Genomic DNA, 17611 nt, shown 5'->3' with positions numbered 1-17611 from the left:
GCAATCCATTTTCCTGTTGTGTGTCATGATGGGAAAGTAAAGCAAAAGCTTCACTTGGAAATAAGGACAAGAGGAAATTGTGGGGGGAAGGAGGTGGCTCCATTCCCATGGGTGTCTGCCTGGTTGCCAAGGGCCTCATAGCCACAGAGCTTGCTCCATGTTACAACACTGACCTTGGGCACAGGTTTATTGTGCAAGGGAAGAGGTGGGACTTAGGCTTCTCCTCGTGGTGCAGTGAGGCCACATTAAGGCTGGTTAACAGCCACCAGCCTTGGCACTGCTAGCCTGCTGTCCAGGGCTGGGTAAGGTTCAGGAGGAGCTGGAACTCTTCCCAGGCTCTCAGCTAAGCTGCAAGGGCCAATCAAAGGACTAGGGAGAGCTACCCTCAGCTGCTGGAGGCCTGCTGGGTTAAATGTGCTCTGGAGAGAGGACCTTTGCTTGTGCCCTGGCAGCTCTCCCCAGCTGCCTGCATGAACATGCTGTATGAAGGCTGTCCCAGGCAGAACAGACCATGCAGTCACATGCTTCAGATGTTCTTCCAACCTCTATCAAAGCAGAGCTCTACACCCACACCTGGGCCTGGTATCTGCTGAGTTTGAGATGGAGCAGACCCAGGAGCTATGAATCTTGCCTCAGGATGCTGTGGTCACCCAGCACCACCAAGGGCCATTCCCAAAGTGCATGCCTGAACCCCTGGCCCTCCATCACAGCTTACTTAACATCACTCCTCCTAATAAATCTTACCTGGATTGAAACTTCTTCATTGCTTGGTGGTTTGGGTTATCACAGGATGTTAGGGGTTGGAAGGGCCCTCCAAAGATTATCAAGTCCAAGCCCCCTGCCAGAGCAGGACCATGGAATCCAGCACAGGTCACCCAGGAATGCCTCCAACTGGGGCTTGAAAGCCTCCAGAGAAGGAGACTTGTTTTCCAAAACACCAGATTTTCCAGCTTAAAATGACACAGGAAGCAATTGTTGGAACCTGCCTGTCTTCAAATGGATACAGGCAGACACTACTGCAGAGAAGGGCAACAGACATGAAGATGCTTGGTAAAGTTTATTTGGACAAGAGGGCTGGTAAGGGGAGCAGGCCAACCACCTGCCAGTACAAACCAGCCTGATTTGACTGTTGGCTTGAAGTGCTCCATGAGGAGGAGCTGATGATAGGAGCTCCCTAACTTTGTGCCTTCCCTCAGTAGCTGCTCATTGTCCCACACCTCTCATTTTGATAGATGACTTTTCCTTTAACTATAACGTAGTCGATCAATGAGTCATGGCCCCCAAACTGGTAAATCAAGTGTTCCCACCTGCAAACACAACAACATCTGTGGCAAACACTGCCTGGAGAAGAGGAGGCTGAGGGGAGACCTCATTGCTCTCTACAGACACCTGAAAGGAGGCTGCAGTGAGGTAGGGGCTGGCCTCTTCTCCCTAGTCTCAGGTGACAGAAGGAGAGGAAAGGGCCTGAAATTGTGCCAGGGGAGGTTTAGGTTGGAGATGAGGAAGAATTTCTTTGCTGCAAGAGTGGTCAGGGATTGGCACAGGCTGCCCAGGGGGGTGGTGGAGTCCCCATCCCTGGAGGTGTTCAAGAAATGTGTGGCCATGGCAGTTTGGGATGTGGTTTAGTGGCCATGGTGGTGTTAGGTTGCTGGTTGGACTGGGTGATCTTAAAAGCCTTTTCCAACCAAAACAATTCTGTGGTTCTAGAAGTCATTTTTCCCCCCTTTTCCCAGAACAAACTCCATGGAATTCTGTCAAGTTTAGCACTGGGAGCAATGGACTCATGAAAAACCCCTTGTTGTATCAATGGTGCCTTAGAGGAATGGAGATCAGCTCTATGTAACCTCAAAGGTACCTCACAAAATACAGGCTCTGAAGTCTGCTAAGTGTTGCCTCCCCCAAACACCACAACAAGCAGAGCTGCATTACAAAGGTCACCTGCAGCATGGCCTTTTTCCAGCCAAAACACCTCTGTGAGTCCAGGATCCAGACTTGCCTAGCAGCAGATCCCTTCCCTAGTGCACCTGGCAATTAGAAAACATCAGCTTGAAGCCTGGGGAAATGCTGTTCCATGGCTACACAGTGATCTCTTGTGGCATGAATAGTGAGTCACTGGACAAGCCAGCAGGGAATTCCTTCCACAAAGCAAACAGCTACAGCTACAGAATTAACCAGGTTGGAAAAGACCTCAGAGCTCATCCAGTCCAACCTATCACCCAGCACCATCTGATCAACTCAACCATGGCACCAAGGGCCTCAGCCAGGCTCTTCCTAAACACCTCCAGGCATGGTGACTCCACCACCTCCCTGGGCAGCATACTGCAGTGCCTGACCACTGAATCCCATTTCAGAAGACCCTGGAAGAACAAACCTTGCTGAGTTGATGACAAGGAGGTCCCCCTGCTTGCCAGCCTCTATGGAGCCATGGGTGTCTGACTTGCCCAGAGCGTAAGCGGCGTTGATGGTGGCAGCTGCCAGAGCTTCATTCATTGACATCTTCATGTTGACACAGGCCAGATGCATCACCATAGGCTAGCAGGCAAGTGGAAAATGGGAGTTACCAGCAACACAAAGGCAGCTGTTCATGCCTCAAATCCCTAAGCACTCTCCTCCCTCCTCGTGCCACAGAAGGAGCTGTCTTGTGGGAGGGAAATCTTGCCAACTGCAAAATGAGACCTCTAAAAGCCATGAACTTGGAGAGCCTTTTTATAAGCCTCTCAGTGTGTAGGAAGAGTTGAAGGCTTTCTGGTTTCTGGGATTTCTGGCAAAGCCTACATAAAACAGCACGAGCAGTTTTCTATCCAGGCACAGAGAATCACAGAGCTGTCAGGGCTGGAAGGGACCTCAAGGCTCAGCCAGTTCCAGCCCCCCTGCCATGGGCAGGGACACCTCACACTACAGCAGGTTGCTCACAGCCACATCCAGCCTGGCTGCAAACACCTCCAGGCATGAAGCTTCCACCACCTCCCTGAGCAACCTGTGCCAGGCTCTCACCACCCTCATGGGGAACAACTTCTTCCTAACATCCAATCTCAATCTCCCCACTTCTAGTTTTGCTCCATCCCCCCCAGTCCTATCACTCTCTGACACCCTCAAAAGTCCCTCTCCAGCTCTCTTGTAGCCCCCTTCAGATACTGGAAGGCCACAATTAGGTCTCCTTGGAGCCCTCCCCTCTCCCCAGCTCTTCCTGTCTGTCTGATCTCTTTGCAGATGTGGAGACTGTTTTAAGTGCACAAGATCTGTACAGAAGTTGGAGCAGTAAGAGATTTCCTAGCTCTGTGATGTGACAGGAACCAGGATGCAGCTTACCATGGACAAACAGTATGCATTAGGATTGAAGTCACTGCCAAGGGCAACTATAACTCCTTCTTCTAACATTTTTCTAGCTCGAGGTTGCTTCAGTCTAGTGGGGGAAAAAAGAAGACTCTGGTCAGTCCAAGTCACTTAGTTATTAGATGATGAATTACCAGAGCAAAAGGCATCACTTGGTTGGGCTGGGTTCATGCCTTCAGTCACACAAAGCCTTTTGAAGAAAGGTCAAACTCTCCCTACCCATCACTGTACAGACAGCAAGAAGGGAGGTGTGAGCCACTGCTTGCAGCATGTGGCAGCAGGATGAGGGAGGTGATTCTGCCCCTCTGCTCCCCACTGGTGAGACTCCACCTAGAGTACTGCACCCAGTCCTGGAGCCCTCAACACAGACACAGAACTGTTGGAGCAGGTCCACAGGAGGCCACAAAGCTGATCAGAGGGCTGGAGAACCTCTCCTGTGGGGACAAGCTGAGAGATGTGGGGCTGATCAGCCTGGAGAAGGCTCCAGGGAGACCTTAGAGCAGCCTTCCAGTACTTGGAGGGGGCTGCAAGACAGCTGGGGAGTGAATTTTTACAGGGGCTTGTAGGATAAGATGAGGTAGAATGGATTGAAGCTTGAGGAGGGGAGATCTAGGCTGGAGATTAGGAATAAATTCTTGGCAGGGAGGGTGGGGAGACACTGGCACAGGTTGCCCAGGGAGGCTGTGGATGTCCCCTCCCTGGAGGTGCTCAAGGCCAGGTTGGATGAAACCTTGAGCAACCTGGGCTGGTGGGAGGTGTCCCTGCCCATGGCAAGGGGATTGGAACTGGATGATGTTTATGGTCCCTCCCAACCCATCCTATGAATCTATGAACTGCTATTGAGCAGCAGGCTCCAAGCCACTGAAATTTGGCATTTATCCAGACCCCAGCCATTCATGGGCTCCTCAGGTGAAAAACTTCCTTTCTAAAGGAACTGATTTGCTAGTCCTTGGAGTTTCAAGGCCAAGCTCTCAGCTATGAGGAGTGGCTCCACATTACAAGACCCTAAAACCCACAAACATGGTTTTGCTGTCACAAAAGGTTGTCTCCATGGTGCTGTTGGGTTGATGGTTGGACTCTGTGATCTTGGAGGTCTTTTCCAACCAAACCAATTCTGTGATTCTCTGTGATTCTCCAACCTAGTGGCCTTACCTTAGCATGTAGGCAGTTGTTGGTAACAGGACAGCAGCACACTTAGCTCTTGCCATGGCTGTGATACCTTCATCACTGACTTCTTCCAGGTGGCTGATAGCCCGAGCTCCCAGTTCAGCTCCAAGCTAAGCAAATTTGCAGGACAATTATTCAACATTCTCAACTAATTCAGCAAAGAAAATGTTGGTCTCAGTGTTGTGTTCGAGTGCCTGGAGGTAACTCAGGATTCATGGAACATTTACTGGAAGGAAAAGCACAAGCCCTCTGAGGAGAGGCTGAGGGAGCTGGGGTTGCTCAGCATGGAGAAGAGGAGGCTCAGGGGAGACCTTCTTGCTCTCTACAACTACCTGAAGGGAGGCTGTAGCCAGGTGGGGGTTGGGCTCTTCTCCCAGGCAAGCAGCACCAGAACAAGAGGACACAGTCTCAAGCTGTGCCAGGGGAGGTTCAGGCTGGATGTTAGGAAGAAGTTCTTCCCAGCAAGAGAGATTGGCCACTGGAATGTGCTGCCCAGGTTGATGGTGGAGTCACCATCACTGGAGGTGCTTAGGAAGAGACTGGATGGGGTGCTTGGTGCCATGGTTTAGTTGATTAGATAGTGCTGGGGGATAGGTTGAACTTGATGATCTCTAAGGTCTTTTCCAACCTGGTTAATTCTAATGCTTGAAAGAACAAATCAAATGCAGAGACAATATCTCTTGACTCAGTGCAAGGAAAGATGGTCAGAAAAAGGTAGTAACCATTCCACCTAGTGGAAGTATGCCCTCCCTGGAAATGTTCAAAGGCAGGCTGGATGAGACCTTGAGCAACCTGGCCTAGCAGAAAGATGGGGTTGGAACTGGATGATCTCTAAGGTCCCTTCCAACCCAAACCATTCTATGAATCTATGCATCCTTCCCAGTGCAGACACTGCAGATCTGACTTTAGTGTAGTCCCTTAGTCCTTTAGCTGTTGCTAAAGGACATTTAAGGGAAAAGATGATTTTCAAGTGGCAGAGAAACCATGTTTTAGTCATTCTTGGGCTTGTGGATATCCACCTTCCCCACTGGTATCCCATGTGGAAGATAAGCAGAGTCAATGTTTGTTCAGGCAGTGCATATCAGTCCCACAGGTCAAAGCCTCCTCCCATGTCCTTAACTGCAAAGCTCTGCAAGGGCTGCACTTTCTGTCATCTGATAGAGACAATCATGGACAATCTGGGAGAGGGAGAGGGAGAGGGAGAGGGAGAGGGAGAGGGAGAGGGAGAGGGAGAGGGAGAGGGAGAGGGAGAGGGAGAGGGAGAGGGAGAGGGAGAGGGAGAGGGAGAGGGAGAGGGAGAGGGAGAGGGAGAGGGAGAGGGAGAGGGAGAGGGAGAGGGAGAGGGGAAAAGAAAAGAACACTTGAGGTTTGAAAACTGAACTCTTTGAAAGCTGCAGCTCTCACAAGAGCAAACGTGGATGAAGACAGAAGTACCTCAGCAGATCTCATCGGGTGGAGCTCATCCCCGTGGAAGTTAATCTGTAACCCTGCGTCTTTCCCAGCCTGCAGAATTCTCCTGGTAGACTCCAGATCAAAGACTCCCTTCTCACAGAACACATCTATATTGTCCACGTGGATTTCACCACTTTGTTGGAGCTCTCTCAGCTTTGGGAGGTGGTGGTTGACGATGTCGTCCGTGGCTTCGGCAGCCGTCTTCCCTCTACGGAGAAGAGAACCTTATGGAGACCTAAGGGAAACATCCCTGAGGGCTGGCAAACATTCCCATCACACAGACAATTCCTAGAGGATTTAGATTGTGAGGCAAATACAAATCACTAAAAAAAAAACCCTCCAGATGAAAAAAAATAATTAAAGCCCCTGTAATTCAAAGGTGCTCTAGTGTAAAGGGCTGTCTAGCCTGCAGAAGAGGAGGCTGAGAGGAGATCTTTTTAATGTCTAAAACTTATCTGAGTCAAGAGGTTGGGCCAGGCTCTTTTCATGGTAAGAAGCAGAAGGAGAGAAGAGAGGAGAGGAGAGAAGAGAGGAGAGAAGAGAGGAGAGAAGAGAGGAGAGAAGAGAGGAGAGAAGAGAGGAGAGAAGAGAGGAGAGAAGAGAGGAGAGAAGAGAGGAGAGAAGAGAGGAGAGAAGAGAGGAGAGAAGAGAGGAGAGAAGAGAGGAGAGAAGAGAGGAGAGAAGAGAGGAGAGAAGAGAGGAGAGAAGAGAGGAGAGAAGAGAGGAGAGAAGAGAGGAGAGAAGAGAGGAGAGAAGAGAGGAGAGAAGAGAGGAGAGAAGAGAGGAGAGAAGAGAGGAGAGAAGAGAGGAGAGAAGAGAGGAGAGAAGAGAGGAGAGAAGAGAGGAGAGAAGAGAGGAGAGAAGAGAGGAGAGAAGAGAGGAGAGAAGAGAGGAGAGAAGAGAGGAGAGAAGAGAGGAGAGAAGAGAGGAGAGAAGAGAGGAGAGAAGAGAGGAGAGAAGAGAGGAGAGAAGAGAGGAGAGAAGAGAGGAGAGAAGAGAGGAGAGAAGAGAGGAGAGAAGAGAGGAGAGAAGAGAGGAGAGAAGAGAGGAGAGAAGAGAGGAGAGAAGAGAGGAGAGAAGAGAGGAGAGAAGAGAGGAGGAGAGAGGAGGAGAGAGGAGGAGAGAGGAGGAGAGAGGAGGAGAGAGGAGGAGAGAGGAGGAGAGAGGAGGAGAGAGGAGAAAATTCAGTGACAGGACAAGGGGCAATGGACACCAATTGGAACACAGGAAATTTCTGTACTGTGAGGGTGCTGGAGCCCTGGAGCAGGCTGCCCAGAGAGGCTGTGGAGTCTCCTTCTCTGGAGACTTTCCAAACCTGCCTGGATGTGTTCCTGTGTGACCTGCCCTAGGTGATGCTGCTCTGGCAGGGGGGTTGGACCCCATCATTTCCAGAGGTCCCTTCCAGCCCCTACCATTCTGTGATTCCATGATTCTATTTCATGTGCTCTCAAACAAGAGTTTCTTTCCATTCAAAGAACATTAGGCTATATATTTGTAGAGAGTTAGCAGCTTGGATGCTAACCACAATTATGGGATAGTTTTTAAACTAATTCTTCTGCTTTCCTCTTCATACATTCTGACCTCCTTAACCTGTATCCTAAAGCACAACTGTCTGCAATATGCAAATTCATATTTAAGTAATTCTCAGTGGCATTCATGCAGCATTTTGGACTTGATGATGACCTTAAAGATCATCCAGCCCCAACCCCACTGCCATGGCCAGGGACACCTCCCACCAGCCCAGGTTGCTCAAGGCCTCATCCAACCTGGCCTTGAGCACCTTCAGGGAGGAGGCATTCACAGCCTCCCTGGGCAACCTATGCCAGTGTCTCACCACCCTCACTGGAAATAATGGTCAATATGAGCATCAGCTGGGGGTAAAGATTCGGAGCTGAGGTCATGCTGGCATTTAGCAACTAATAAACAATGCTTCCTCCTCTTCCTTCAAATGAAAAGAGCTTGGGACACCCCTCTGCAAGGCCTGGTTAGTGTTTCATATAAGTTATACTTCAGGAGGGCTGGGCAGAAGAAAGCTTTCAGCAAGCACCAGGCAGATGTCAGCAGACAGCAGTGAACACTCGAGCAGAGCCAGACAAACCAAGTGACATTACTTGGGCACAGAGTGAGCTCCACAGTAGGTCGATGAAATGCCAATATCCAGGGATCCCTGAGCACGTTGGATCACCCTGAGCATTTTAAGCTCTGTTTCCAAGCTTAAGCCATAGCCACTCTTGCACTCCACCAAGGTAGATCCTGCTCTCTGCATGCGCTCCAGGCGGTGTCGGAAGGTGCTGAGCAGCTCTTCCTCTGTGGCCTTCCGAGTGTGTTCCACGGTGAAGTGGATTCCTCCACCAGCCTGGTGGATCTCCATATAGGATGCACCTGCCAGCTTGGGGGGGAAAAAATAGAAAGCAAACCCCCAACCCCCCCCCAACCCCATACAATTAGCTGTTAAGAGTGTATTTGCTACACAAAAGGATTCTGGAAAGGGTCTGGAGGTCTCTTTGCAGTGAGAGAGAAAAAGAGGGGAGAAAAAAAGCAGCCCCTGTTAATTCTTCTTCCCTCCTCTCTCCCCTCAAGTGAGGAGATGATGTGAGAAGAGACATAAAGATAATCATTCTGGAGATTTGCTTTGCTCTGAGCCCAAGAGACAAAGCTACCTCTAGCTCAGAAAAATCCCTTAAGATCATGATAAAATAGTCAAGATTTAGCTAGCAACAGAAGGCAGCACTCCTGGATTGCCCCAGTTAATGCAAAAACATTTCAAGGCTGGCTTCACAGACTGCACTCCTGTCTCAGGCTACAGGATTCAAAGATCCTGCCTCCATTAGATTAGAGAGTCACAGAATCATCAGTCAGAAATCACACCTTTCTCTACAGATGACAGGTGGCAGTCACTGGAAAGCTGACACAGTTCTGCACTAAAAAAGAAAAAAGGAAGAAGACTCCAGCTCTGTATGGCATTACCTTCATTGCAAACTCATGGACCCTGTCACCAGCCCACACTGGGTGTGTGTGTGCATCAACCAGGCCTAAAGAAAACAGAGCAAATGCACACTCAGGTTATGCCACTGTGTAAGAGACGAGGTTATGGACGTGCAAGCAAAGGAAATGGGCAGCAGAAGCTCCCCTCTAAATAATCCACTGCTTAGAGAAGGGGGAAAACAAATCCCAGCAGCCCAAATGTAGGATTTTCTTTAAAGGCTGTTAGCTTTCTGACTGGTTTTTAAGGAGTGCTGGCAGAATAGAATGAAATAGAATAGAATAGAATAGAATAGAGTAGAATAGAATAGAATAGAACAGAACAAAACAGGTTGGAAAAGACCTTTGAGATCGTCAAGTCCAACCTATCACCCAACACCATCTAATCAACTAAACCATGGCACCAAGCACCCCATCCAGTCTCTTCCTAAACACCTCCAGTGATGGTGACTTCACCACCTCCCTGGGCAGCACATTCCAATGGCCAAACTCTCTCTCTATGAAGAACTTCCTCCTAACATCCAGCCTGAATCTCCCCTGGCACAGCATGAGACTGTGTCCTCTTGTTCTGGTGCTGCTTGGGGGTTTGGAACTGGATGACCTCTAAGGTCCCTTCCAACCCAAACCATTCTATGAGACTATGAACTGCTATTGAGCACCAGGCTCCAAGCCACTGAAATTTGGTATTTATCCAGCCCAAAGCCACTTGTGGATTCATAAGGTGAAAAACTTCATTTCTAAAGGAACTGATTTGCCAGTCCTTTGAGCTTCAAAGGACCAGTCCCAGTGAGGAAGCTTCAATACTCTGCCCCTCAGCATGAGGCATTATCAAACCAGTAGAGAACACAGAGGATGAAGGATGGAAGGGTGTTTTACCTCACATTTCCTTCCTCCCCAAGCACTTGCTACCCTCTGGCATTGCACCATGATGAAAAAAAACCCACCTACCTGGTAGCACACACTTCCCAGAGCAGTCAATTATCCTTTCAAACGTTGCTCCTGAAAACTGATGGCGAATGACATCTGCTTGGCCCACAGCTTTGATCCGACCATCTCTGCCAACCACAGAGAGCCAACAAAGGGAGCGTGAGCCTGCTGCTGAGAAGTGCTCACTGACAGAGCTCCTGGAGCAACAACTCTCTGAAAGCCAGGCTAGGGGAGCTGCAGCAGGACTGAAGATGGACTGAGGTGGTTTAGTGATCTTACAGATGCACACAGAACGATGGGGCAGTGCCACGCAGTTCAGACGGGGCAATGCCATGCAGTCCAGGTTTCTTGCCTTGATGCTTGTCATGTCCTCTGCTCAGATCCCTCAAAATGATCCCTTGGCACTTTGTTGTTTTAATTTCTGCTAGACAACATTCTTTTTCTCATGGGGATCAGCAAATACACAGCATTCCCCTAACAAGTATCTGCAGGGCAGTCAGGACTGGCTGCCACTCCACCTCACCTACACAAAAGGACCTTCCTGAGGCACACACTGCACCTCTCTCCTTTGAGCCCTGTCTTGCCTTTCTCCTTTAAGCCTTGTCTTGCCTTTCTCCTTTAAGCCCTGTCTTTCTCCAGCTCCTTTCAAGCCACTGGAATAGTACCTGGGGGTCATCAAGGGTACCTCAGTGACAGTACACAGCTGGACTTCTAAGAGGCAAATAGGAGCTGGAGCATTTAGAAACATGAAAGATCTTCTTGCCTTAAATGTATCTCAAATGCATTTCCCAAACTAAAAGGTCCTCTGATTCTGGAATTATATGCATTAATTATTAGCTGCAATTTCATTAATTACACAGATTATACAGTTGCTATTAGTTCACCTAGAGAAGCAAAGCAGAGGCAGCAGAAGGTAGCAGTGATGCCCAGCACTGGATTTAAAGCTCCCTTTGCCAGGCTGGAATTGTGAACACAGCACAACGAAGGCAGTTACCAGGGTAGGGACTGAACGACCCAAACCCTGGAAGACACATTCCAGGAAGACCCAAACCCATGAGGCCAACCAGCAGAGGACCCAAACCCATGAGGACACCCTGCAGAAGACCCAAACCCATGAAGCCACAGCGCAGGCAGGTGGCTGCACTCCACCACCACCGAGCAGCAGCCAGTGCGGGGTCCCTCGGCGCCCCGTCCCGCAGCCAGCCCCGCTGCCGTCGGCACTCACAGCCCCACCACCAGGCTGGCGTTCCGCAGCAGGGCCAGGCGTGCGCAGCCGTCCCGCAGCAGGTAGCGCTCGCCCCGGGCGCAGACCAGCACCAGCTGCTCGGCGTTCTCCAGCAGGAGCCGCTGCGGGGCCGCCATGGCCGCGGGCAGCGCCGACTGTGCCGGGCGGAGCGGAGCGGGGGACAGCGGCCGCCCCTGGGCTCAAAGTCCCCCGGGGGTGGTGCGGCAGAGCCACCTTCCAACCCCTAACAGCCTGTGACTTCCACCCCCTGCTCCGGCCTGCCCCCGCCTCCCGCCGGGCCGGACCCGCACCCTGCCCGGCTTGCTGCTTGCTCATCCTCACCACGAGGGTGGTGAGAGCCTGGCACAGGTTGCCCAGGGAGGTGGTGGAAGCCTCATCCCTGGAGGGTTTTGCAGCCAGGCTGGATGTGGCTGTGAGCAACCTGCTGTAGTGTGAGGTGTCCCTGCCCATGGCAGGGGGGTTGGAACTGGCTGAGCCTTGAGGTCCCTTCCAGCCCTGACAGTTCTGTGATTCTATAACCAAGCTCCCAACAGAGGGTGGAGGCACAAAGGTGTGCAGCAAATTGAGTGAGGCTCAATAAGGCCAGGTGTGTGGTCCTGCAGGTGGCAGTGACCATTCTCACCTGGAGCACATTCAGCACTTGGCCGAAAGCTGGGCTGAAAATGTTGCAGAGCTGTAAGAGTGAATTTGGCAGCACCCTGTGGTTCTAGGGCAAGGCTGCTGGTCTTGATGCAGTCTCAAGTACCATGACAACATAGAATCATAGAATTGTTAGGGTTGGAAGGGACCTCAAGGATCATCCAGTCCCAACCCCCCTGCCATGGGCAGGGACACCTCACACTACAGCAGGTTGCTCAGAGCCACATCCAGCCTGGCCTTAAAATCCTCCAGGGATGGGGTTGTACATCCTGCTGGTTTATGCTAACCACCCACCTTGCCAAGTAGGGATTCCCAAAGCCCTGTGTCCACCTGCACCACCTGAAGATTTCCTTTTGCCAAGAAAACAGAGCTTCAGAATTGGGAGCATCCGTTTGTCCACCCCCTCCCTCCCCAGCTTCCATCACCTCCTTGGTGTCCATCACCTCCTTGGTGTCCATCACCTTGCCAGCATCCCAGCACCAGCCCCTGAGGGACCATAACACCTCCAGATAGAACACCAGGCAGATATTTAGCCAGGCAGCTAGGAATTTATGCAGTTTCACAATCAAAAAGGGTTGTGTGGTTCTGCTGCCCTCCACAGAACTGGGGATGAGAGAACTGGGAGGCAAATATTTACTCTCAGCAAGGATTCTTTGCTTCCTTCTCTCTTCATTCATAGCTTCCACAGGGCTCCAATAACTCTCAGTTGGAAGAGTCTCTAAAGAGTCTCCCTCAAAGACCTTTCTGGTGGGGGTAATCTTCTTCAGGCACCTCCTTTTCTTTTAGGGGGAAGAAGGATCTAAAATGCAGAGAGATGTTCCTGTAGAGCAGAAACAGGAGGCTGTGTTGGCTCCTTGCCTGAGCCTTCCTGCTCAAGTCCTGTTTGCAAACAAGGGCAGGTGTGCAGCTCAGCGTTTTGCATTTAGCAACAAAGCTGAGAAGTGAGTAAACTCTTGACCATGTTGGGTGTTGTGACACTGCTCACTGGCTCAACACTGCACCACACCACAATCACCTTCCCTGTAAACATTCTGTCTTGCCAGAGGTGCAGATGGTAGCAGAAAACTTCTTCCAGGAGTTCCTGCTGCTGACTTTGGCTTTCCCTGGCAGTACTGCAGTGTAAGTTTGAAAGCAGAAATTAAAGAGGCTGAGGGAGCTGGGCTTGCTTAGCCTGGAGAAGAGGAGGCTCAGGGGAGACCTTCTTGCTCTCTCCAACTCCCTAAAGGGAGGTTGTAGCCAGGTGGGGGTTGGTCTCTTCTCCCAGGCAAGCAGCACCAGAACAAGAGGACACAGTCTCAAGCTGTGCCAGGGGAGGTTTAGACTGGATGTTAGGAAGAAGTTCTTGATAGAAAGAGAGACTGGCCATTGGGATGTGCTGCCCAGGGAGGTGGTGGAATCACCATCACTGGAGGTGTTTAGGAAGAGACTGGATGGGGTGGCTTGGTGCCATGGTTGAGTTGATTAGATGGTGTTGGGTGATAGGTTGGACTTGATGATCTCTGAGGTCTTTTCCAACCTGGTTAATTCTATTCTATCTTTTTTGGTTTTGCTTCTGAGCTGTACCCCACAGCTCCTACAGTCTCCTACAAAAGAGACTGAATTTTAGTGTGAAAATGGAAAGGAAAAACTGAAGTTAACACCTTCTTACAAAGGTATGGAAAACAAAAACAAACAAAAAAAGTTTATTTCCAGATATACAAAACCACTTATTCTCTCATTTCTCCATCTTCTTCCTCTTCTTCCACACCTCTGATGTACAAAACATTATTGCACCTGGAAACAGAAACAAAGGGTTCTCTTCACTGGAAGGGTTTTTTGTTTTCCCACCCCTTAAATACTTTAAGCATTTTCCTGCTGGAGTGTAGCTTGGCAGTGGCCAAATTCCACATAAGAGATAAATCATCAGTCATAAATTCACAGAATGGTTTGGATTGGAAGGGACCTTGAAAATCATCTAGTTCCAACCCCCCCACTGCCATGGGTATCACGGGCAGGGACATCCACCACTAGACCAGGCTGCCCAGGTGTTCCAAAAAGAACTGGATGTGGCACTTGGAGCCATGGTTTAGTTGTCAGGAGGTGTTAGCTAATAGGTTGGACATGATGATCTCTGAGGTCTTTGCCAACTTTGTTGATTCTATGACCTCAGGGCCTTCACCTATGAGTTACAGTAACATGTAGCATCTTAGTGACACAAAAAACACCGCACACAGCAGCACGAGTTTTAATGCAAGTGACAAGAAGGTTTAAAGAGCCCCTCTCTCATGCATAAGCATCCCAATTACCTTATCAAGACTTCACCCAGGTGCCCGGACAATGCACCGTCTATGTACTCTTCTGTGTTTGCAAGCTAGGGAAGGAAACCAGCGGAACACAGAACGATTAGACCAGAAGCTGCTTCACGAAGCACACCGCGGTTTAGCCACCGCCTGGCTGCAGTGACTGGGGGGAGGCGAGCGACCCTCCAACCCAGCGCAGAGCAGCAGAGCTCCGCCGATCCTTTCGAAGCTCGGCGTCACCCCCACCCCAGGCACCTCACCGTGAAACCCCGCGGGGTCCCCGACCCCCCGCCGCCGCCCGCGCTCCTCACCTGCATGTTCATGTAGCCGTCGACGGAGACGAGGTAGCCTTTGTACTCCATCCCCCACTTCAGCTTCACCATCACTGGCTTCCCCGTCAGCCCGTTGAGGAAAGGCTTGGGGTTGAGGGGCAGGCTCTGCAGGGGGAGAGCCAAGGGTCAGCGCCGCCGGCCGGCCCGTCCGTCCTCCCGCTCCACCCCACCGCCTCGGCCCCGTTAACGGCCCCGGCCCCGTTAACGGCCCCGGCCCCGCTGCCCGCGCAGCCCCGTTCCCGCGCACGGCGCCGACGCTGCCCTTACCATGGCGGCCCGAGAAGCACAGGCCCACGCGGGAAAGCCTCCTGCGCGCCGCGGGATGCGAGAGAATGAGGGGCAGCGCCGCCGCGGCTTCCACTTCCGGGGGCGCCGCGCTCACCTCTGACCCTTGGCCCCCACCGTGCCGGCTTTCCATAGGCTGGGACAGCCCCACGCGCGAAGAGAGAAGCCGAGCTGCCCATTGGCTCGCAGGGTCTGCGGGTACCGCCCTCCCTCCTTTCCCAGCCAATCGCTGGCGTCCGAGGCTCTCCGTGCTCTCCGGTTCGGGGCTGGTCCAGCGCTGCCGGGGGCTCCATCCCCGGGCAGTCTCTCTCCGCATCCCATCCCTCCGGCTCGCAAAGCTTTTCCTTCTCCTCCGGCTTGTGACCTCGTTGCCAGCTCACAGCCCTGCGGGCTCCGAGGCGCCGGGTTCGCCCCTGGCAGGAGGGGAGCAACCTTCTGTTGCGCTGGGATTCGGGCGGTCAGAGCAGCAGCTGCCCTCCGTGGGGGTGCTGAACGCACCCCATGTGAGCGGTCGGGGGGCTGTGTCCTTCCCGGCAGGGTGTTGCTGGCTTTCAGATTCGTGGTTTAGCGCCTTTGAGGACCACGTTGAGCTCGGCAGCGGGTGGCCTGTTCCCTTCTTTCTCCACATCGGAAGATCTCCGGGAGGTGGCAGTGCAGAACGCGTGCGGCGGCTGTGGCACATCACGGGAGGCTCCTGGCAAACTCTCCTGATGTTACCTGGTGTTGCTCTCCTGATGCGACTGTCCCGATGTTTATCCTGGTCCTTTCGATCAGGAATAGTGTGGCCAGCAGGAATTGGTCGTGCCCTTGTGCTGGGCACTGGTGAGGTCTCACCTCGGGTTTAGCTTTTGGCCCCTCACTCCAAGAACCTCGAGGGGCTGGAGCATGTCCAGAGAAGGGCAGCAAAGATGGGGAAAGCTCTGGAGAACAGGGCTGGTGAGGAGCAGCTGAGGGACCTGGGGGTGTTTAGGCTGGAGAAGATAAGACTGAGGGGAGACTTCATTGCTCTCTACAGCTCCCTGAGGGAAGGTTTGTTTATGTTCATGCATGCAGCATATTCCTTCCATCCTTGATGCACTGGATGCTGAATGTGGCAAATCCATTCAGGAATGTGGGACACATTCAGCAGCTAATCTTTCTGTAACAGCACTGTTAGGTTTTTTGTGCACTTCATATTCTGAAGATCAGTCTGGTGCCCCAGTGTTGAAAGCAAAGCCATCATCACTTGCTTAAATGTGAGGCTTTCATGCTGTTGTCTCAACAACCTATATTCTCCAGATCCAGACTGTGCTCATGCACAGTGGATGTGTACCTTTATGGGTGTGGATCACCAGGAGTTGGGATGCAGCAAAAGTGAACTCAGATACCTGTTCCCATTATCATTAGAGATGAGTGTGGTTTTCCTTTGGGGATGGAGAGTTGGAGCTGTTCAGCCTGGAGAAGAGAAGGCTCTGAGAAGACCTTAGTGTAGCCTTCCAATACCTGAATGGGGCCTACAAGAAAGCTGGGGAATTACTTTTCATAAGAGTTTGAAGTGATAGGATGAGGGGCAATGGATTGAAGCCTGAGGAGGGCAGATTGAGACTGGAGATTAGGAAGAAATTCCAGTGAGGGTGATGAGACACTGGAACAGGTTGCCCAGGGAGGTCATGGATATCTCCTCCCTGGAGGTGTTGATGGCCATTTTGGATGAGACCTTGAGCAACCTGGGCTGGTGGGAGGTGTCCCTGCCCATGGCAGGAGGCTTGGAACCATATGATGCTTAAGATCCTTTCCAACCCAAACCATTCAATGATGTGATGCTCTGCTATGATAATTATACTCATCTTTTCATTCATTCTCTTCCTCTGGTAGATGAGCAAATATTCCAGCCCTGTTGTTGTAAAGTTACCAACTCTCAGAAGAATTTCCCAGGGTCCCTCTAGATGGCTATCAGTGTAGAAGTGGAAGAGCAGGAGTGCTTGGCTTCTAGTTTCCTAATCAGTGCTTGCATCCATGCATCAGTAACCTCATCAGCTGGCCTGCAGCACCAGCTGGGGTGGTGGTGGGGTGGGAAGGAGCAGGGAAAGCACAGAATGCGTGACTACATCTGCTGGAGTGAAGGGGATAACTTGGCTAGCCAGGAAACAAAACAGCTTTGGCTTTATTCTATTCCCCACCTCCCCATGAGGAATTTGCTGTTTACCTTACTGACTGAATAATTCTGCCTCAGAGACAGTTTGCTTACAGTGGGGCTGCTCCTGATCCTCAGCACAGGGGGTGAAGTTCACCTGTAGTCCTCTTGATTACTTCCCCTGTTGTGTGGGGAAATACACTTTGCATTCTTTTCTGCCTTTGGCTGCTCAACAGGAAATGAGCAGGGAAGTGTTTTTGTCATAGGCTAATGCAAACCTTAGATCCTGAATGGAAGGATAAGGGGTGGGGAATCGGCACTGCTGCTGCAACACATTAAGCAGCTGGACATAGGATCACAGAGCTGTAGGAGTTGGAAGAGATCTTTGAGATCATCAAGTCCAGCTGCTCGCCTAGAGCTCACAACCCCACCACTACTGATAAGCCACTGCCACTAAACCACATCCCTCAGCACCACATCCACACATCTTTAAGTACTTCCAGGGATGGTGACTCCACCACCTCCCTGGGCAGCCTGTTCCAGTGTCTGACTGCTTGCAGGAAAGAAATTTTTCCTGATCTCCAATCTAAACCTCCCCTGGCACAGTTTCAGACCAAGCCCCACCTCACTGCAGCCTCCTCTCAGAGAGCTGTAGAGAGCAATGAGGTCTCCCCTCAGCCTCCTCCAGGCTGAACAGGCTCAGTTCCCTCAGCTGCTCCTCCCCAGCCCTGTTCTCCAGACCCTTCCCCAGCTTTGTTGCCCTTCTCTGGACACACACTAGCCCCTCAATGTCCTTCTTGGGGTAAGGGGCCCCAAACTGAACCCAGTATTCAAGGTGTGTCCTCACCAGTGCCCA

At 51.5% G+C, this 17611-nt stretch overlaps 2 protein-coding genes across 2 annotated transcripts; both read right to left on the bottom strand.

The window, feature by feature from the left end:
* Positions 1-1188: 1188 nt before the first annotated feature.
* AMDHD1 (amidohydrolase domain containing 1) lies at positions 1189-11223 on the bottom strand. The gene is made up of 9 exons (XM_054167911.1): positions 11087-11223; positions 9883-9989; positions 8920-8984; positions 8064-8341; positions 5935-6160; positions 4486-4610; positions 3310-3403; positions 2372-2532; positions 1189-1307 (listed from the first exon to the last, which is right to left on the bottom strand). The coding sequence occupies exons 1-9, from the start codon at positions 11221-11223 to the stop codon at positions 1193-1195; spliced, it is 1308 nt and encodes a 435-aa protein (XP_054023886.1). The 3' UTR covers positions 1189-1192.
* A 2172-nt stretch (positions 11224-13395) lies between these two features.
* SNRPF (small nuclear ribonucleoprotein polypeptide F) lies at positions 13396-14726 on the bottom strand. Its single transcript, XM_054167949.1, has 4 exons — positions 14625-14726; positions 14337-14462; positions 14032-14096; positions 13396-13519 (listed from the first exon to the last, which is right to left on the bottom strand). The coding sequence occupies exons 1-4, from the start codon at positions 14625-14627 to the stop codon at positions 13453-13455; spliced, it is 261 nt and encodes an 86-aa protein (XP_054023924.1). The 5' UTR covers positions 14628-14726; the 3' UTR covers positions 13396-13452.
* Between the last annotated feature and the right edge of the window lie 2885 nt (positions 14727-17611).

This window comes from Dryobates pubescens, chromosome 15 (assembly GCF_014839835.1).
Source record: "Dryobates pubescens isolate bDryPub1 chromosome 15, bDryPub1.pri, whole genome shotgun sequence".
Taxonomy (NCBI): Eukaryota; Metazoa; Chordata; class Aves; order Piciformes; family Picidae; genus Dryobates; species Dryobates pubescens.
This window is presented reverse-complemented; position numbering and strand designations above follow the sequence as displayed.

Bases quoted from the DNA above. Each gene is read 5' to 3' on its own strand.
- AMDHD1 (XM_054167911.1), bottom strand. From the start codon at position 11,223: ATGGCGGCCCCGCAGCGGCTCCTGCTGGAGAACGCCGAGCAGCTGGTG. The intron at 8,985-9,882 runs GTAGGTGGGTTT...TGTTTTCTTTAG, and splicing joins TGGGAAGTGTGTGCTACCAG to GCCTGGTTGATGCACACACA. The intron at 6,161-8,063 runs GTAATGTCACTT...TCTTCTCCGTAG, and splicing joins GGAGCTCACTCTGTGCCCAA to AGGGAAGACGGCTGCCGAAG.
- SNRPF (XM_054167949.1), bottom strand. The intron at 14,097-14,336 runs GTGAGGAGCGCG...TTCCTTCCCTAG, and splicing joins ACGGCTACATGAACATGCAG to CTTGCAAACACAGAAGAGTA. The intron at 13,520-14,031 runs GTAATTGGGATG...TTCTGTTTCCAG, and splicing joins CTGGGTGAAGTCTTGATAAG to GTGCAATAATGTTTTGTACA.